This window comes from Quercus suber, unplaced genomic scaffold (genome assembly GCF_002906115.3).
Source record: "Quercus suber isolate HL8 unplaced genomic scaffold, Cork oak 2.0 scaffold_66, whole genome shotgun sequence".
Taxonomy (NCBI): Eukaryota; Viridiplantae; Streptophyta; class Magnoliopsida; order Fagales; family Fagaceae; genus Quercus; species Quercus suber.
The window spans coordinates 152,970-173,537 of record NW_027069531.1 but is presented as its reverse complement, the minus strand read 5'-3'; the positions used below and the strand labels follow the sequence as shown (position 1 = coordinate 173,537).

The following is a 20,568-nucleotide window of genomic DNA, read 5'->3' as shown; positions in this document are numbered from 1 at the left end:
AGAGGGTGTGGTCTGCCATCAAGAGTAACATTCTAGATCATTCCATGAATTAGGATAAGTATCAGGAAGGAACAAGACAGAGAAAGGTCATGAAATATCTCAAGGGAAAGCTGCTACCACTGCATTAAATGCTTTTACAGCTAACTATCTGGCCGCATTGATAAGGAAGTGATACCTGAATAGTAATTTTCAACCTTACAGCTACTACCTAAAGACTTTAAGAAGATGTTGATAGGACAAAGATCAACACCTATAATTTGATCTGCACATGGAAGGTGAAGATGAAAGGAGAAGATAGTATAAAATGGAAGAGAGACTCTGAGAGAGAGGGATCGAAAAACTAAAAGAGAATCACCGTAGCCATCAAGAATTAGATCTGTAAACCAACATGAGAGAAATATATAAGAATTGATCTCCTCGGACTTTGCAGAGGACGATTTTCCTTAGTTTAAATTAGTTTATCTTTCTTTTCTTATTACCTGAATCCATTCTATCTATTGTCCAACTCATTAAAGCCCAGTTTTCCAACCCACTCTCTACAAATTTATTATATTGGGATTTTTGGGCCTAAGTTCATCCATCACTTAGGCTAGAAACCCAAATTGCGTTCTTACATGAACCTAGATATGGAACCTATTCAAATCTCAATCATCTACAAATCCCCTCTGAAATTCAGCAAAAATAGTTCAAATACATAGAACCTTTGAGATTTTCTCACGAAACTGACGGAAAAACAAAATCCAAAACAAATTTGCCAAAAGGATTTTTTTCTCAATGTGTAAATGATTCCAGGGACAAAGTTAGGAACATGAAAAGGGAAGTGATAGAAAATATTGAAGGGATTTTTTTTTTTTTTTTTTTTGCGTTCTTTTGTTTATGAAATTTTCGGTAATGAATTGAAGTTGATGAACAATTTTGCAGTAGTGTTGAGAAAGTGAGTGGAGATATTGTGAGTTTGGGTTTTTGGGTTTTTGGCTACGGTTTTGGGCTTCGTGGAATGGAACGAAAGTTGTGAGGGAACGAATAGAGATATTGTGAGTTTGGTTTTTTTGTTGTGGTTAAGATCTGGGCTTAGTTTATGAAGATGTGTGCTTCCAAATCTAGGTTCACGTTCAAAATCATTTGGGTTCATGTTTTTAGTTTTTGGTTTTTAGTTTTTTTTTCTTTTTTTTTTCATTAAAATTGATAAATTAATTTTTGTTTATTCAAATGCTATGGGACAATTTTTTATTACTATTTTAATACCACGTTAGCATCAAGTATGCCAACTGTTCACACCATTTGCCATGTAGGCATTTTCTGTTAATGAGTTAACGGCAATGATCAAATTTATTATAAGTTGAAAATAACATTGACCAAATTGATTGTTACAAAAATGTAGGAACCAAATTGACTGTAACCCCAAAATGTAAGGACTAAAATGGTGTTTTTGCCATTATTTTTTTATCCACCTGTAACTCTCAATAACAACATAGCACTTAAGATTTTTTATGAAAATGTTATTGATATAGTATTTTTTTTTATTAATCAATACCGTGTACGGAAAATTGATTACTCACTTTCTATTGCATACTTTGTACCCACTGTCTTTTGAATCAATCTTTTTAAATTTAAAATTAGAAAAAAAAAAATGATTTCGCAAATTTCACTTGAAACTGTGAAATTGTGTTTTAAAAGCACAATTTCAGTCATGTGATGATGTGTGTTCGGTGACTATCAATAATAAAAGTTCAATAGACAGCTAAGGAGTAGCCGAGTTTTCTGTTGGCTGGCCAACTAGTTATAACTTTACATTTATTGGCGCGAAGAAATGGATGTTGCCATCATTTTCAAGCTTTTTCATGAAAAGAAAGAGCGTCACGTGCTTTGTTTCCAATTTCTGTTATCACTCTTAACTGTCTCTGCAACTTTTTAGTCTACATTTTTCCATGGAAGAAGTGGAGCTTGCCTCCAGTTCCAACCCAGTTGTAAAAATGGAAGATACATCTAATGCAAGCAAAAAGAAGAGTGTTTCATTACTTGGCCTATTTGCTGCTGCTGATAAAATTGATTGTGTCTTGATGTTTTTCGGAAGTGTCGGGGCTTGCATCCATGGTGCTGCACTTCCTGTGTTCTTTATTTTGTTTGGTCGTATGATTGATTCTTTAGGACATCTATCCAAGAACCCTCACAAATTGTCTTCACAGGTTTCCAAGGTACGAGGAACTTTGATACCTTCATTTTGACTTTTGGATTACCTTTTAGTACTTTTTTTTTTTTTCTTGGAATTCATTTAAAAATTAGAATGAAGTAAGACTGCTAACTAATGGGTCAAAATGGATAAATTCTCGGGGTAAAACTTAGGTACATGAACTAGTCGCACTACATTAAGTTTCCCAATTGAATTAATGGTCCTTGGAAAAGATAACATAATTTGTGTTTTACCAGGTGTTCGAATTCAATTGGGGAACCTAACGTGTCTAACAAGTTTAGCAAGATGTTTACCCATAGTTGATACTTTGCATGTGAGGTACAGAATGCCATGTTCACCTCTTCTATATAAAGAAATAAGGAAGTCTTATACTATTTTAGAAAATTGGTATGAAATTTACCAAATCATATAGAAGGATGAGAGGCAATTTTGGAGTTAAAAGGGTATTTAACCAAGATGAATTCAAGTTGATATCTTCCCAGCTCGTCCAACTACTATAATTAAAGAGTGATTCAAGTAGGGCTGTTTTTTGTGTATGTTAGAAACTAGAATAATGATTAAAAGATTAAATTCATAATTTCCTAAAAGTTTAAGCTTTTGAAACAATTGGTAATTTTATCACTTTCCTTTAGAATTCATTACTATAAAGGCTTTTGAAAAGCAGTCTGCACTAGAAATTTTGAGTTTTGCCCAACCATTGTTTTATAATGTATATCAGTTTGGAAAGAAGTAGCACTCAATGTTAGAATATACATAATGATTCAGGATTAATATCCTTTTTATATATGCACTTGTACTGCAATTGTATCTGAACTTTTGTGTTTTTGCAGTATTCTCTGTACTTAGTTTATCTTGGAGTCATTGTTTTGGCATCAGCGTGGATAGGTATGTCTGATGATACTAAGTCTAATCTGGCTGGCATTGTTATCCTTTCCTGCCAACTGCTTTGGTTTTTTCACCTAGTTGAGTGTAAGCATCCTTGTTTACTTGATGTTTTCAGGTGTTGCATTATGGATGCAAACTGGAGAGAGGCAAACTGCTCGTTTGAGAACGAAGTATCTTCAATCAGTTTTAAACAAGGATATCAATTTCTTTGACACTGATGCCAGAGATTCAAATATTATTTACCACATTTCCAGTGACGCAATACTAGTGCAGGATGCAATAGGTGACAAGGTATATCATAATACAAGTGGCTATGCTTGATGATATACTGAACAAATTTGGCATTGGATTTTAAAAATGAATAAGATTATATTGTATCTTAATGCAGACAGGTCATGCTCTGCGTTACATTTCTCAGTTCATTGTTGGATTTGCTGTTGGATTTGCATCGGTATGGCAGCTTACACTTCTCACCTTGGCTGTTGTTCCATTGATAGCTTTCGCAGGGGGGGCTTATACTATTATTATGTCTACCTTATCAGAAAAAGGTGAGGCTGCTTATGCTGAAGCTGGAAAAGTTGCAGAAGAGGTAAACAATTGCCTTTAAAACATCTCCTGCTATCCCCATTGAATTGTTGCAAATACTAATGGGGACATTTGATAGTTGTTACCTCTGTGCTGAAGCTGGATTTTAACATGGCAGTTACTTCAAATAACATAAAGCATATCAGCATAGAATTGATTGTATATCTAATTACACCTTGGCTGATTGTTGAGCTGATTCTCATGTGTTCTGGCTTTAACATTTTTTTTCTTTTCTTTTCCTCTTCCCTTTTGCATGGCTCAGGTTATTTCACAGGTTCGTACAGTGTACTCATTCGTAGGAGAGGACATAGCAATTGATGCATACTCCAAATCACTTAATAGAGCCCTTAAACTAGGGAAGAGGAGTGGCTTGGCAAAAGGAGTTGGTGTAGGATTTACATATGGCCTTTTATTTTGTGCGTGGGCATTGCTTCTCTGGTATGCCGGCATACTTGTCAGACATCGGGACACAAATGGAGCAAAAGCGTTCACGACAATTATCAATGTCATCTTCAGTGGATTGTAAGTCCCTTTTTTAAAGATGTTTGCAGGTATAACTGTTCCATTATATTTTTGTTTAGATTAAAAACAAACTTCTTTTTTTGTAGTGCTCTCGGTCAAGCAATGCCAAACCTTGCTGCCATTGCGAAAGGCCAGGCGGCTGCTGCCAATATCATAAGCATGATTGAAACAGATTCCAAGTCTTCTAAAACATCAGATGCTGGAGTAGTGTTGTCAAAAGTAGCTGGTCAAATTGACTTTTTCGAGGTCTGTTTTGCTTATCCTTCACGATCCAGTTTGGTTTTTGAAAATTTGAGCTTCTCAATTACTGCTGGGAAGACCTTTGCAGTAGTTGGTCCAAGTGGCTCAGGAAAGAGCACTATTATTTCCATGGTTCAACGTTTCTATGAACCCACTTCAGGTATGTAATGCCCACCTTGGCAGAGACTATTTATTTTTAGTGTCCAAATTGTGATTGTAGGAAAATTCACTAGTTGACTTCTGAATGTAAATTATTAAACTTTGAAAGCTCATGTGGCTTATGCCTGAAAATGTACAAGGTAACATACTGTTGGATGGACATGATCTCAAGAGCCTTGAATTGAAATGGCTGAGGGAACAAATGGGATTGGTTAGCCAGGAACCAGCATTATTTGCAACAACTATATTTGGAAATATTCTGTTTGGTAAACAAGATGCAGACATGGATCAGATTATACTAGCTGCCAAAGCTGCAAATGCACATTCTTTCATTGAAGGATTACCTAATGGTTATGATACTCAGGTGTGTCCTATTGCAAGCCTTTGTCAAGTGTACCGCTCATTGTCCATTTTTCATATATTGAAACTTAGTGCTCGTTCAGTAAAACAGTTTTAAACTGCACATTTTGAAAGGTTTTTTTTTTTTTTTTTTCGTTTTAATGAAAATAATTCTGCTCTCCTGAGTTAAAATTTCCTAGGCACTTTGGTTCGTTTGGATTAGCCTTTTTTTTTTTTTTTGGTTATCTTATTATTATTATTTTATTTTCTTCTCAAAAAAATAGTATTAGTTTATTTACTTATATACAACTTCTTTTTNCAAGTAGGGCTGTTTTTTGTGTATGTTAGAAACTAGAATAATGATTAAAAGATTAAATTCATAATTTCCTAAAAGTTTAAGCTTTTGAAACAATTGGTAATTTTATCACTTTCCTTTAGAATTCATTATTATAAAGGCTTTTGAAAAGCAGTCTGCACTAGAAATTTTGAGTTTTGCCCAACCATTGTTTTATAATGTATATCAGTTTGGAAAGAAGTAGCACTTAATGTTAGAATATACATAATGATTCAGGATTAATATCCTTTTTATATATGCACTTGTACTGCAATTGTATCTGAACTTTTGTGTTTTTGCAGTATTCTCTGTACTTAGTTTATCTTGGAGTCATTGTTTTGGCATCAGCGTGGATAGGTATGTCTGATGATACTAAGTCTAATCTGGCTGGCATTGTTATCCTTTCCTGCCAACTGCTTTGGTTTTTTCACCTAGTTGAGTGTAAGCATCCTTGTTTACTTGATGTCTTCAGGTGTTGCATTATGGATGCAAACTGGAGAGAGGCAAACTGCTCGTTTGAGAACGAAGTATCTTCAATCAGTTTTAAACAAGGATATCAATTTCTTTGACACTGATGCCAGAGATTCAAATATTATTTACCACATTTCCAGTGACGCAATACTAGTGCAGGATGCAATAGGTGACAAGGTATATCATAATACAAGTGGCTATGCTTGATGATATACTGAACAAATTTGGCATTGGATTTTAAAAATGAATAAGATTATATTGTATCTTAATGCAGACAGGTCATGCTCTGCGTTACATTTCTCAGTTCATTGTTGGATTTGCTGTTGGATTTGCATCGGTATGGCAGCTTACACTTCTCACCTTGGCTGTTGTTCCATTGATAGCTTTCGCAGGGGGGGCTTATACTATTATTATGTCTACCTTATCAGAAAAAGGTGAGGCTGCTTATGCTGAAGCTGGAAAAGTTGCAGAAGAGGTAAACAATTGCCTTTAAAACATCTCCTGCTATCCCCATTGAATTGTTGCAAATACTAATGGGGACATTTGATAGTTGTTACCTCTGTGCTGAAGCTGGATTTTAACATGGCAGTTACTTCAAATAACATAAAGCATATCAGCATAGAATTGATTGTATATCTAATTACACCTTGGCTGATTGTTGAGCTGATTCTCATGTGTTCTGGCTTTAACATTTTTTTTCTTTTCTTTTCCTCTTCCCTTTTGCATGGCTCAGGTTATTTCACAGGTTCGTACAGTGTACTCATTCGTAGGAGAGGACATAGCAATTGATGCATACTCCAAATCACTTAATAGAGCCCTTAAACTAGGGAAGAGGAGTGGCTTGGCAAAAGGAGTTGGTGTAGGATTTACATATGGCCTTTTATTTTGTGCGTGGGCATTGCTTCTCTGGTATGCCGGCATACTTGTCAGACATCGGGACACAAATGGAGCAAAAGCGTTCACGACAATTATCAATGTCATCTTCAGTGGATTGTAAGTCCCTTTTTTAAAGATGTTTGCAGGTATAACTGTTCCATTATATTTTTGTTTAGATTAAAAACAAACTTCTTTTTTTGTAGTGCTCTCGGTCAAGCAATGCCAAACCTTGCTGCCATTGCGAAAGGCCAGGCGGCTGCTGCCAATATCATAAGCATGATTGAAACAGATTCCAAGTCTTCTAAAACATCAGATGCTGGAGTAGTGTTGTCAAAAGTAGCTGGTCAAATTGACTTTTTCGAGGTCTGTTTTGCTTATCCTTCACGATCCAGTTTGGTTTTTGAAAATTTGAGCTTCTCAATTACTGCTGGGAAGACCTTTGCAGTAGTTGGTCCAAGTGGCTCAGGAAAGAGCACTATTATTTCCATGGTTCAACGTTTCTATGAACCCACTTCAGGTATGTAATGCCCACCTTGGCAGAGACTATTTATTTTTAGTGTCCAAATTGTGATTGTAGGAAAATTCACTAGTTGACTTCTGAATGTAAATTATTAAACTTTGAAAGCTCATGTGGCTTATGCCTGAAAATGTACAAGGTAACATACTGTTGGATGGACATGATCTCAAGAGCCTTGAATTGAAATGGCTGAGGGAACAAATGGGATTGGTTAGCCAGGAACCAGCATTATTTGCAACAACTATATTTGGAAATATTCTGTTTGGTAAACAAGATGCAGACATGGATCAGATTATACTAGCTGCCAAAGCTGCAAATGCACATTCTTTCATTGAAGGATTACCTAATGGTTATGATACTCAGGTGTGTCCTATTGCAAGCCTTTGTCAAGTGTACCGCTCATTGTCCATTTTTCATATATTGAAACTTAGTGCTCGTTCAGTAAAACAGTTTTAAACTGCACATTTTGAAAGGTTTTTTTTTTTTTTTTCGTTTCTTTTTTAACTTCACTTTTTTCCTAGGTAAAGCTTTTTCAAACCACCTCATTTTCAATAAACTGAAAATAATAAAGTTTTATTACGTTGACCATGTCCTATAATGCACAAACATACTGATGGTATACTACATTTAGAGGACAATCTTGGAACATGATCATAACCTCATTATTTTTGGCAAATATGTTGTCCTATCCTCAAGTTTGATGGTTGTTGAATTCAGGTTGGGGAGGGAGGAACACAGCTTTCAGGAGGGCAAAAACAAAGAATTGCAATTGCAAGAGCAGTGCTGAGAAACCCCAAGATTTTACTTCTAGATGAGGCCACCAGTGCTCTTGATGCAGAATCAGAAGTCATAGTGCAGCAAGCACTAAATAAAATAATGTCAAATCGGACAACAATCATAGTTGCACATAGGCTATCCACTGTACGAGATGTTGATACAATCATAGTGCTAAAGAATGGTCAGGTTGTTGAAAGTGGGACGCACATGGAATTAATATCCAAGAACGGTGAGTATGCAACTCTGGTGAACTTGCAGGTTACAGAAAATGTTAAAGATCCTAGCTCAATATCTCGCTCTGGAAGTTCAAGGCATTCCAGCTTTAGAGATTATTCTGCAAGTTCCAGTTTTCGAGAATATCAGAACCATCCCCTGGAGTTTAAATCAAATACTATAAGTGAAATGCAGCCAAGTGATCAAAACTCATCCCCATCAAAGCACACTCCATCGATTTGGGAACTACTAAAACTAAATGCTCCAGAGTGGCCTTATGCAGTACTTGGCTCAGTGGGTGCAGTTCTTGCTGGCATGGAAGCTCCTATGTTTGCCTTTGGAATCACACATATCTTGACTGCATTTTATTCTCCTGATCTTTCTCAAATGAGAGATGAAATCCAGCGGATAGCTCTTATATTTGTTGGAGTGGCAGTTATTACTATTCCTATATATCTATTGCAACACTATTTCTATACATTGATGGGAGAGCGTCTCACCACTCGTATTCGATTATTAATGTTCTCAGGTTATTGTCTCTTCACCATACAACTACAATTATCAAAAGTAATAATCTTCTTGACGCAGGATAACAGCTACAAGCATGTTCAAAATATAATCATTCATTCTAATTAAGAACTATATGTCTTTCTTCAACTGCAGCTATCCTTTCCAATGAAGTTGGCTGGTTTGATTTCGATGAGAATAATACAGGCTCACTGACATCAATTTTAGCAGCAGATGCAACATTAGTAAGAAGTGCTCTTGCTGACCAATTAAATATGTAATTTATGCCTTTTTTCAACAATATATATATATATATATAGAAAATTCTATTTACTTTGAATAGTAAAACTACATTTATAACATTTTCAAAACAAATTCATAAGTGGCAAGTTGTTTTTTGTTCTAATATAAGTTCACCACAAAAATGTCTTAAATTAGGCTATAGTAGAATTTCTATCTTGTATAAAAAAAAAAAAAAATTTAAAAAAATTAATAATTTATCACCTAATCTTTTATTTATTTATATATTTTCAATTTATGGTTTCCACTTTTGATTATTGTTCTCTTTATAATTATTATGTATAACACAACATTTCTCTTTCAACGTTATATTGCATGAGGCAGATCATAGCCATAGGTATGGGAACATACAATTTGGCACGTCTCTATGACTCCACAGAATAAGGCAAATATAATATAGAATGAGAAAACAATGCTGCTGCCCATGTTGTCAGAGTCCCATGTTTCTTCATCAAATGTGCCTTTTTTTACTTATATGTCATGTTCTTATTGTTTTTAATATTCACTGAAAATTTTCAGGTAGCAAAACGATGAAGAAGTCAAAATATAAATGTTACTTAAATTTAAAAATAAAAAATAAAAAATTAAAGTACTCTTAGTATTTGTGTCCTTATCTTTTTAAGAAAGAATAATAAGTGTCAGAGTCTTAAACCATGTTAAACAATTTCATTTTCATCCTCTTCGGGATCTTGAGGGAAGTCTCAAACCTTACCAAGATCTTATTTCTGTTTCACTTCTTTTCTTATAATGAAAAAAAAAAATAGAAAATATCATTGCTAAGATATTTATATTAAAAAATATTGTAGATTATCGGGAGTCAATTACATAACAGAATGTTAGCACTTTCTTATCAGATAAAATTTTAATGTGATACTAAATTCATGCACTTTTAATAATTTGGTGGGACTTTTTTTTGGAAAATGTTAAAACTGTCATTTTACTAAATTAATATTGTTAGGTTCTAAAACTTTAGGATCTTAATGTATTAGAACTTCAATGTGTAATGTTAACAAACTATGATCAAAATATTTTAGTCTAGATTAATGCTACTCAAAGTGTGGTTATGTGTAAAGTTAGAATCGAGTAATTGCAGGAAATTACTATTCAATTTCTGCAAGACTTGACTGATCGAAAATTAGACTCAATCGATCGAAACCCGTGCATATTGTTTTTTGCAGAATTTTCTAACTCAGCACAAGCCCATATGACATGTAGGGTTTTATGTTTTGCTTCAAGTATAAAAAGAAAAACTCTAGTCACGTTTTAAAGGTTGTCGATATGTTGTGTGTGTGAATCTCTTGTGAGATCCAGAGGTGTTTATCTTCATACATACTTAGTGTTATCAAGATCAAGATTGATGTTGAGAGCTTGATGATCACTTCGGTTGCTGTTTCAAGAGCTTAAAGAAAACACAAGTGGGAATACTTGTGGTTGTTGTGGATCAAGGAAAAAAGTAGTTCGTGGACTCGGAGCTATCACATGGTCGTGATAGTAAGTTTTCTACTTCATATAGCAATAGGATGTTAGTAGTTTAAGTCGCTATTGTAAAACTTCAATTCTTTCATAGTGTATCTGTTTTACCTTAAGGATAGCTAGGTTAAATCATTTACAGGTTTTTTACTGGTTTGGTTTTTCTAGGTCATCATATCGTTGCGTTTTTTTATTTTCCGCATTGTTTACATAATATGATTTACTTGTGTTAACCTAGATTTAAATAATTTACCTAAGTAATCACTTGGCTAAATAACTAGGTTAACCATTTTATGTTTTAAGAGGTCTAAAAACGCACAAACATGATAATGAATGTGATTAGTATTAATTCAATAACATAATAAATCAACATCTCATTTTTTTAAGATTAATAACACAAATTTATAAGATTTATGTAGTAACCCTTTGAATATGGGCGGGTGGGAATTTCATTGTGCTCCATGCCGTCTATATTGAACATTAAAATGAGTCAAAAATGGATACATGTGTGAGCCGCACATACCACCCAGACACCCAACATACTCATCCATGTGCAACGATGAAATTACTCTTATTATTGCTATTTAACATCGAATTACACAACAAGAGGTATATTGATACAATTCTCTCAATTTAGGGTGCCAATAGAAAATTTTGATAGTTTCAAGGGACAATGGAAATGAGGCAAAATTTTCCAGTGGAGAATAGTAATTTTCTTCTTTTTTTTGCAATTTTCCCTTTAAATTACAAGGTGAAGTTCCATCGCCCAAATTAACTATAAAATTGAACAATCAACCTATTAATGAATTGATAATAGGAAAAATGACTCCTGTTCTTAACAATTTCAATCAATTGCAAAATTTTAATTAAAAATTCACAAAGTCAAAACGAGAGAAATTCGCAATGTGGACATTGATCTATTTCAAAATATCTCATTTTAATTTTGAAACTAATGGAAATTGTTAATTACATGGGCATTTTGTCTATGATCAGTGAAGGGGGGAATTTCATCCTATGTTTCTTATTTGACGACAATTTATATTATCAGTTGAACAAATTAAAATGATACAAATATTTGAAACTTAAAATTATAGTTCCCACATCTTTTAACACGTAGAACTTTCAAACAAAGTTGCAGGCTTGCATGCTTGCAGGGCAGGTTATTGTTGGACCAGTAGTTAATTGGTTGTGGCTCATTAATTTTAATGATAGGACATAGACCATAAAATTTCCTCTTTCACTATCATCATATTAGAAAAGTGATAGCAAAAAATTTAATGGGACTCACGTTTTTGTTCTAAGGCAATATTGAAGGTCAAAGTGAAGGACCCCATGAACAGCAAATTATGATTGTCAAGGAGGTTGCTCAGTCTTGTAATTACTGGTTTATTCGTACTTTTTGTATAGTGATGATGATGATGATGATGATGATGATGATTATTATTATTATTATTATTATTATTTTGCTGAATTAACTACAAGATTTTTTTTTTTTGGAGAAAGAACACTGTAATTTTAATTAATTCAAGCCAAATCGGCTTGTATTACAGCAATGAGATGTGGAGGAACATCCTTCACATCTCGTATTTGTTCTAAGGTCAGAGTGGATGACTCCTTGGTCAATATTGAAAATTAGCCTATCAAGGAGGGTGTTAAGTGTTGTATTGATTTTTTTTTTTTTAAATATTTTTTGAAAGTTGGGATGAAAGATTTTTGAATATTTGATGTATTAGTTGAAAATACAAAAAAATACCAGTTGAATTATAATGCTCATAACATTATAGTTACTACTTGTGGTAATAGTGGATCAAAAAAATTTTATTTTTTATTATTTCTTTTTTTATAGCTGAGTTAACTACAATATTTGATTGTATTTGAATTTCTACTTTTTTAAATAAATTTACTTTTCTTCCAAAAGAAAAATTATGCCATCAAGTGTAAGCCAAGGGCCCTAATCTAATATTACTACTCATGTCCCACACGGGTTTCTTTTAATTATCAATGGCGATTTTAAGAAAAATTATAAATTCCAATTATTGTATTAGTCACTATTAGCCATTAATGAGTGGCTTCATCTCATGTGAGGTCCAACGATTGGTGTAATTAATTTGCTTATAATTAATCATGATAAAATTCAAAACCACTACATGACAATTCAAAAAATTAATTATGTATTAAATTATACGATTAATTAAATTATTTAAATAAACAAGATAATATATATATATATATATATTTTTTTTTTAAAGTAGGTTATATACTAGTATATATATATATATTTTTTTTTTTAAGTAGGTTATATACTAGAAGTACACAAATATAGTGTGGGGAGTGGAAAGATCACCGTCCAGATTAAAGCCCACAAATGAAATAGGCCACGGGAATGAGATTAGGACAGATTTGGCTACAAGGAGGAAGTCCAAGAAGGGAATAGACTGTAAGAAAAAGAAAGTTAAACCTCACGCTTGAGAAGGGGAATGTGTGGTATAGTGACTCCCGTGAAGAGAATGGAAGGATAATCGTGTGTTCAAACAGCTGCACGGATGATCCACATACTGCCACTAGAAGGCGCTAGGAACTGCGGGAAACTTCTAGAACACGCAAGAAGATAGAAGATTTTTATCTCTACCTCAATTTGGGAGTGCTCACCTAACCTTTGCAGCATTAAATGCATGTAAGACAACCTAAACAGTAAAAATATCTCACTGGAGGAAGAGTTCAGGGATAAGGAAGGGGAAGAAACCAATAAAGTAAGAAAAATATTTTTGAAGACTAGGTCGGCAGTGTAACAGCTGTAAAAGTAGGAGTAGAAGTGAGACTTATAAATAAGAGGAAACTTCAATGGAGAAGGAGGCAATTTTCTTTTTGGAAGAAGAAGAAAAGTCTATCTAGGGAGAGTAATAGAAGTAGAAAGAGAGAGAAACACTAAGGGTTTCACCACGGGAACAAGAAAGTTTCCTATAGCAACATCTATAACTGTAATTGTAACACGAATGATCAAAGAAATCCACTACTTGTGTTTCCCATTGTGGAGTGTTTATTCCTTATTATTTATTTGTATTTAAGTTGTGTGAACTGTTATAGTAGAATTTTAAGGCAAGTACATTGGGGGACAAATTCCATGTCCCTACAATTAACGCCATCAATGGGAATCACTCTACCAAGCAGAAGACTGAAGAGTTGGATTTTTTGGGACAATGGCCAACCGAACATGGAGCGGTCTCGCTCATCTGGAACAACCTAGTATGTCGAAAGAATATATCCATGCAGGTCGACATGTGAGGTCTGAAGTTCATAAGGAGACTTAGCAGCAACCTAGCCCTCCTTCACAAGGAGAAAGGTCAGGTACCAATATGGAGGGCCCATCCTATGCAAATAGGGATATGGAGGTGAAAAGGTAGAGGAAGCAAGTGGCCCTATTGCAAAGAAATGCATAGAAGGACAAAGAATTGCTTCGCCGTAAGGACAAGGAGCTATATCATTAGAGAAGACCAAGTCCAGCATCCAATCACTCTCGAGGAGATAAGCACGGAGTGGGTGATAGGAATTAGAAAAGGGATAGGAGATCACCTCATCTTCATAGGGAAAAAGAGAAAACTCCCCCTAGGGAGGAGCAGGATGGGGAGAGGCTTAAAGGGCTAGTTCATCATTCCCAAGTCCTTACAATGCCCCATGTTACTAGTAAGGATGCCACGAGTAAGGGTCTACATCAAATATCTCAGTCCCCATTCTCGAAAGAGATAGAGAAAACAGACCTACCTAAGAGATTTGCTAGGCCAACTTTCATAATTTATGATGGCAAGACGAATCACGTGGAGCACGTCAGTCATTACAATCAAAGCATGGCCATATACTCTAAAAACGAGGCCCTGATGTGTAAAATTTTTCCTTCTAGCTTAGGTTCGATAACTATGAGATGGTTTGATGGGTTAGAAAAAAAGGCTATTTGAGGTTTTGACAAGCTTATTAAGGCATTTGAAGCTAGGTTTATGATGTGTAGTAGGACCCCGAAACTATTCGCCTCACTCCTCTCGTTAGCAATGAAGGAAGTTGAAACACTTAGAGCTTATTCAGATCATTATTGGGAATTATATAATAAGATCGGGGGAGATAACAGGGAATTGCTACAATTACCTTTAAGGTGGGCCTTCCCATTGATTTCAACTTGAGGGCTTCACTAGCCTTAAAGCCAGTCACAGATATGAACAAACTGATGGAACGGGTAAAAGAGTACAAGAGATTGGAAGATGATCAGTTAAGATAAGGCCAAAGCAAAAGTACTCGTAGAAGTAAAGAAAGAGGTCAAAGCAGATCAGGCCCCTCAACCTCATAGGGATTTTTTCCCCCAAGCTCAGAAGTAAAGGATGGAAATGGTTAGCTCATTATATAAAGAGCCTGTCTACTGAATTGTGGAAAAGATAAAGAATGGGCCATATTTCCGTTGGCTGAACAAGATGAGTGGGGATATTACCAAAAGGAATCAAAGCCTTTATTGTTCGTACCACCGAGATCGTAGACATACAACTGAGGGTTGCCAAACTCTGAAGGACCATTTGCGTCAGCTTGAGAAAGCAGGTTATCTGGCAAAATTCTTAGTTTGAGAAAATTCACGCCCGCAGAAATTAAAAGGGGGAACCACCACAGGAACTTCGACACCAACTCAGGGGCTTATATGGGTAATACATGCAGCTAGGAAATGAGTGGAGACTATGAAAACACCATCTAGGGTGTTGACTGTGAATCTAGCTTCTGACATAGAATTGGAAGGACTCGTACACAAAAGAGTCAATGAGAGGATGTTGACTTCACGAGGAAAGACCTTAGGGATACTATTCAACCCCATCAAGATGCCCTGGTAGTTACATTGCGGATTGGGGGTTTTGATGTTAAAATAGTTATGATAGATTAGGGAAGTGAGGCAAAGATAATGTACCTAGACTTGTATGAGAGATGGGGACTTACTCTTGAGAATCTGACAAGGTATGGTAGTCCTTTATTGGCCTTTGATGGGAGCATTGTTATGCTAACAGGGCAAGTGGCCCTTCCCGTGGAGGTGGAAGGACGAAAGGAGATTGTCCACTTTATAGTAGTGCATTCATACTCCCCATATACAACAATCCTCAAATGTCCTTAGATCCATTCCATGGGTCTAGTACCTTCTTCTTTGCATCAAAATGTGAAATTTTCAACTGAGTAGGGTATTTTGGAAGTACGCGGAGACCAATGTATGGCTCAGAAATGCCAGATAGTTGCTGTGGGGCATAAGCAGGAGGCCGAGTTTGGGTCAACAAACCCCTTGTAGCAACTACAGTCCCTACCCGAGGATACCTATGAGCAACTGGAGAAGATATATATTGATTTCGAGGATAAATATTTCCAACAATGAGCTAATATCCCTATGTTGGAAAAAGTTGAGTTAATCTTGTTTTTAATAAACAATTTAGATGTATTTGCATGAAGTCCATATGAATCACCCAGGATGGATTTGGACTTTATTTATCATCGACTTAATGTTAACCCTCATTGTCCACCAAAAAAACAAAAGTCTCGTAGGTCCTCTAATGTACATGTTAAGGCAGTAAGGAAAGAAGTGGGTAAACTTAAAGAGGCTGGGGCAATCAAGGAGGTTTATTATCCCGAGTGGCTAGCTAATACGATGGTAGTAAAGAAAAAAAAATGGGAAGTGAAGAGTATGTGTAGACTTCATGGATAGATCATTTTCTGGTGCCAAAGATATACTAACTTGTTGATGCAACATTTGGGCACCCCAGGGTGAGTTTTCTTGACGTTTTCCAAGAATAACACCAGATAGCTTTGGCCCCAGAGGACTAAGAGAAAACTTCTTTAATAACCCCTACTAGTAATTTTCACTATAAGGTTATGCCATCTGGGTTGAAGAATGCGGAATCTACCTATCAGAGAATGGTAACCAAAATGTTCAAAGAGCAATTGGGCAGGAATATAGAAGCGTACATTGATGACATGGTAGTAAAGAGAAAGGCCGTGAAGAATCACCTCATTGATCTCGCGGAAACCTTTGAGACATAGCAGAAGCACCGTTTGAAGTTGAATGCCTCAAAGTGTGCCTTTGGGGTAAGTTCGGGGAAATTTCTGGGCTACTTGGTAACCCATCAAGGTATAGAAGTTAATTCGGATCAGATTGTAGCTTTGCAAAGTCTAAAATCTCCTTGGAGCCCTAAAGAGGTTCAACGACTTACTAGGATGGCCGCAGCTCTTAATCAGTTCATTTTACAATCCATGGATAGATGTCGAGCCTTTTTCCAGTTGTTGAAGAAATAGAAAGGCTTTCAGTGGACGAATGAATGCCAACAGACATTTGAGGAGCTAAAGTTGTACCTAGCCCAGCTCCCATTTTGTCAAGGCTAGTCCCTGGAGAAACGTTGTATATGTATTTGGCTGTAACTGATCATGCGATGAGTGCTATTCTGTTCAAATTGGATCAAGGAGTGCAAAAGCCAATCTTTTATGTCAGTAAGTCTCTTGTGAAAGCAGAAACACAGTATCTCCCTTTAAAAAAAGCTACGCTTGCAATAATTCATGATGTATGGCGATTACCCCACTATTTTCAAGCCCATACGGTAATTGTGCTGATTAAGCATCCCTTACAAGCGTTGCTCAGAAGATCGGATTTCACGAGGAGGATAGCCAAGTCGGAAGATTCTTTAGGAGCTTTTGATATTTAGTATAGGCCTTGAACCTCTATCAAAGGGCAAGTCTTAGCAAACTTTGTTACGGAATTCACACCTAAGCAACTCGAAGTTTTGCAAGTAGAGGGAAGTAGGATATTGGGACCTCAGGAAGATATATGGCAGGTATATGTGGATGGAGTGTCGAACTGCCAAGGAGCAGGGGTTGGAATTATACTTATTTCTTCAAAAGGAATCAGAGTGGAAAAGTCATTCAAACTAGGTTTTCCTGTGTCCAACAATGAGGCTGAGTATGAAGCTCTTCTTGTGGGGCTCATAATGTCTAGGTAAGTAGGGGCAGACAAAGTGAAGTTGTATTGTGATTCGAGGTTAGTTGTTAGTCAAATCACGGACGAGTTCAAAGCCAAGAACCAAAGAATGATGAGCTACTTTAGGGAGGTTGGGATGCTAAAATGTCGATTTAAGAGGCTAGAGATATCGCATATCTCAAGTGGCAATAACAGTCATGCAGACTTTTTGGCTACTCTATCTTCTTCAGTGGAAGATCCGTTTTCGAGGATGGTGACGGTTGAACTTTTGCCATTCTCCAGCCTAACTCCTTCCGACAAGAACTTAGTTTTGAGTATACATTTGTCCGTAAGTTGGATGGATCCAATTATAGCTTATCTCCAAAATGAGATTTTGCCCGAGGATAAGAACAAGTATGAGCAGATCAAATGTAGGTCTCCACGGTATTGGGTATCCAAGGAAGGGAAATTATATAAAATATCGTATTCAAGACCCTGTCTGCTATGCATGATCCCGAGGCAATTGAAACACTTCTGGAAGAGTTGCATGAGGGAATATGTAGAGGTAACACGGGAGGCAAATCGTTGGCTCACTGAGCCCTTCCTCAGGGGTATTGGTGATCAAACATGCAAAGACAATCATTGGAGTACTCCAGAAAGTGCGATCAATGCCAAAAGTTTACACCAAGCATTCATCAGCCTGGGGGTCAGTGGAAAGATCCCCGTCTAGATTATAAAGCCCACAAATGAAATGGGCCACGAGAATGAGATTGGGCTAGGTTTGGCTGCAAAAGGGAAGTCCAAGAAGGGAAGTCCATGAAGAGAATGGAAGGATAACCATGTGTTCAGAAAGTTGCATGAATGATCCACATGCTGCCACCAGATGGCGCTAGGAACTGTGGGAATCTTCTAGAACACGCAAGAAGATTGAAGATTTTTATCTCTACCTCAATTTGGGAGCCCTCGCCTAACCTTTGCCGCATTAAATGCATGTAAGACAGCTTGAACAATAAAAATATCTCACTGAAGACAGAGTTCAGGGATAAGGAAGGGGAAGAAACCAATAAAGTAAGAAAAATATCTCTTAAGACTAGGCCAACAGTGTAACAGTTGTAAAAGTAGGAGTAGAAATGAGGCTTATAAATAACAGGAAAGTTTAGTGGAGAAGGAGGCGATTTTCTTTTTGGAAGAAGAAGAAAAGTCTATCTAGAGAGAGTAATAGAAATAGAAAAAGAGAGAAACACTAAGGGTGTCATTACAGGAACAAGAAAGTTTCCTATAGCAACATCTATAACTATAATAGTAACACGAATGGTCAAAGAAATCCACTGCTTGTGTTTCTTATTATGGAGTGTTTATTCCTTATTATTTAGAGAGATGCTACTTCTACAACAATTTTACAACAAATCACAGGTGGTTAGTTGTTATTGGTTCAAATTTGAAACTAACACTAAGATTACTTTTTTGCCCCAACAATAACAACCAGTAATAACCTACCACTTAGGATTTGTTGTAAAAATGTTGTAGACATATCATTTCTCTATTATTTATTTGTATTTAAGTTGTGTGAACTGTTATAATAGAATTCTGAGGCGAGTACCTTGGGGGACAAATTCTGTGTCCTTGCATATGGTTTTTTGAGTTAATAAGTAGTAAGTTAATAAATTAGAGGAGCTTTCCTCCGAATTAATTTAGAAAAAAAAATTCTATCATATTTATTATTCTCAACCAATAAGATGTTGTGTTTTCTTCAGTTTTAATTAGCTTTATTAGTAGTGTGGTGAAACTTACACATCAACAAGTACATATATAATATAACCCAAAAAAGAGGTTTACAATTCATCATTAAATTTTGCATGAGTATCAATTTGGTTTTTGAGCTTTTAATTTGAACAATTGACCCAACCCTACATATTCAATTTATAACAAATCAAACATTTTGTTCTTATATTTATGTTATATTAAGAGGAATGATTATACACAAATTTTCTACCATATTATCAATAAATTTGAAACGTTATCATATCCACACAAAAAAATCCTAATAGAAAGGGTTTTTTTTTTTTTTTTTTTTCGTCATAAATCAAACATGTATTGATAGGAATGGCAAAGTAACTTGTGTGTGTATATATATATAGACTAAGTTAGGATAAAGTTATATTTGGTGTAATTTTAAGTATTATTACACCACCAAATAACTTTTTAATTCATTCTAAAAAAAAAAAACTTTTTATTGAATTAATTTTTTTTATTGAAAATCTCATTGCCTGGATTATATGATCTCTATGTTCTTAACACGCATGCTAAATGTTGTGCCAATATGATATTATTTACTTTTTGATCCATAAAATCTTATAGTTATTGATCTTAGTCTATCTTAAAATTTTGCAAGAATTGAGGATATAAGAAAAAAGTGTAATTTAATGGCAAATTTGTCAAAATTTATATCCAATAAAGAAATGTTGAGTGGTAAAACATTGTTTAAAGTTGCACTATGTGTAACTTAAACCCAACTCAAAACAATCTTTTTTCTATTTTTACTATTCTCATCACTATTCTCTTATTTGTCTCGAACGAATGTTAGAATCACCTTATGAAAAAAGTATTTTTTGTGTTTCAGGTATATGCAGTATGTTGCAACTTGTGAGTATCTCACTCCACACACCCGATACATATGATACCATGTTGTCACTTTATTAGAAATAACAAAATATTTTCACCTTCCCTTGTTTCAAAAACTAAATAGGATAAGGATGAATTCCCATTACTCATCCTATCACCATTTCTACTCTTTTTCTAGTGTGGATAATTCAATAATTACATTAGGAGGAGAAATATTTAAATTGTGGATAGTTTGATAATTACATTAAAATGAGAAAGATTTAAATTACGTACGTCTTAATTGGAAACATTAAGAAGTGCTTTTAAAAAAAAAGTCAATATGAGAAAAATAAAAAGATATAGTCAACATTTATTTGCACCTTTATGGTCTCAATTTTTTTTGAGAAATATATGGTTTCAATTACTTTTTTTTTTTTTTTGGTTTTTCGAATTATCAATTATAAAGAAAAGGGAAAGAAAGGTGGAAAAAATAAATAAATGAGAGTGGTATTTATAAATTTTAAATAGGATGAGCGGTATATGATAAGGGGGAGCTGTAATGCAGTAAGGTGTAAGCCTGTAAGAAAAAGAGAAAAGCTGGCAAAAGGTTGTCTAGGTCAGCGATC

The 20,568-nt window shown here is 35.2% G+C and overlaps 2 protein-coding genes across 2 annotated transcripts; both read left to right on the top strand.

Annotated features, from left to right (window-relative positions):
• The first annotated feature begins 1,905 nt into the window (after nucleotides 1–1,905).
• Nucleotides 1,906–8,897, top strand: LOC112013271 (ABC transporter B family member 13). The gene is made up of 9 exons (XM_065772927.1): nucleotides 1,906–2,195; nucleotides 3,022–3,076; nucleotides 3,192–3,367; nucleotides 3,465–3,665; nucleotides 3,924–4,183; nucleotides 4,270–4,583; nucleotides 4,723–4,946; nucleotides 7,837–8,638; nucleotides 8,773–8,897. Exons 1-9 carry the CDS (start codon nucleotides 1,929–1,931, stop codon nucleotides 8,895–8,897), a joined length of 2,424 nt encoding a protein of 807 aa, XP_065628999.1. The 5' UTR covers nucleotides 1,906–1,928.
• Nucleotides 5,562–6,504, top strand: LOC136067283 (ABC transporter B family member 13-like). Its single transcript, XM_065772891.1, has 5 exons — nucleotides 5,562–5,612; nucleotides 5,728–5,903; nucleotides 6,001–6,063; nucleotides 6,155–6,201; nucleotides 6,460–6,504. The coding sequence occupies exons 2-5, from the start codon at nucleotides 5,742–5,744 to the stop codon at nucleotides 6,494–6,496; spliced, it is 309 nt and encodes a 102-aa protein (XP_065628963.1). The 5' UTR covers nucleotides 5,562–5,612; nucleotides 5,728–5,741; the 3' UTR covers nucleotides 6,497–6,504.
• Nucleotides 8,898–20,568: the final 11,671 nt, after the last annotated feature.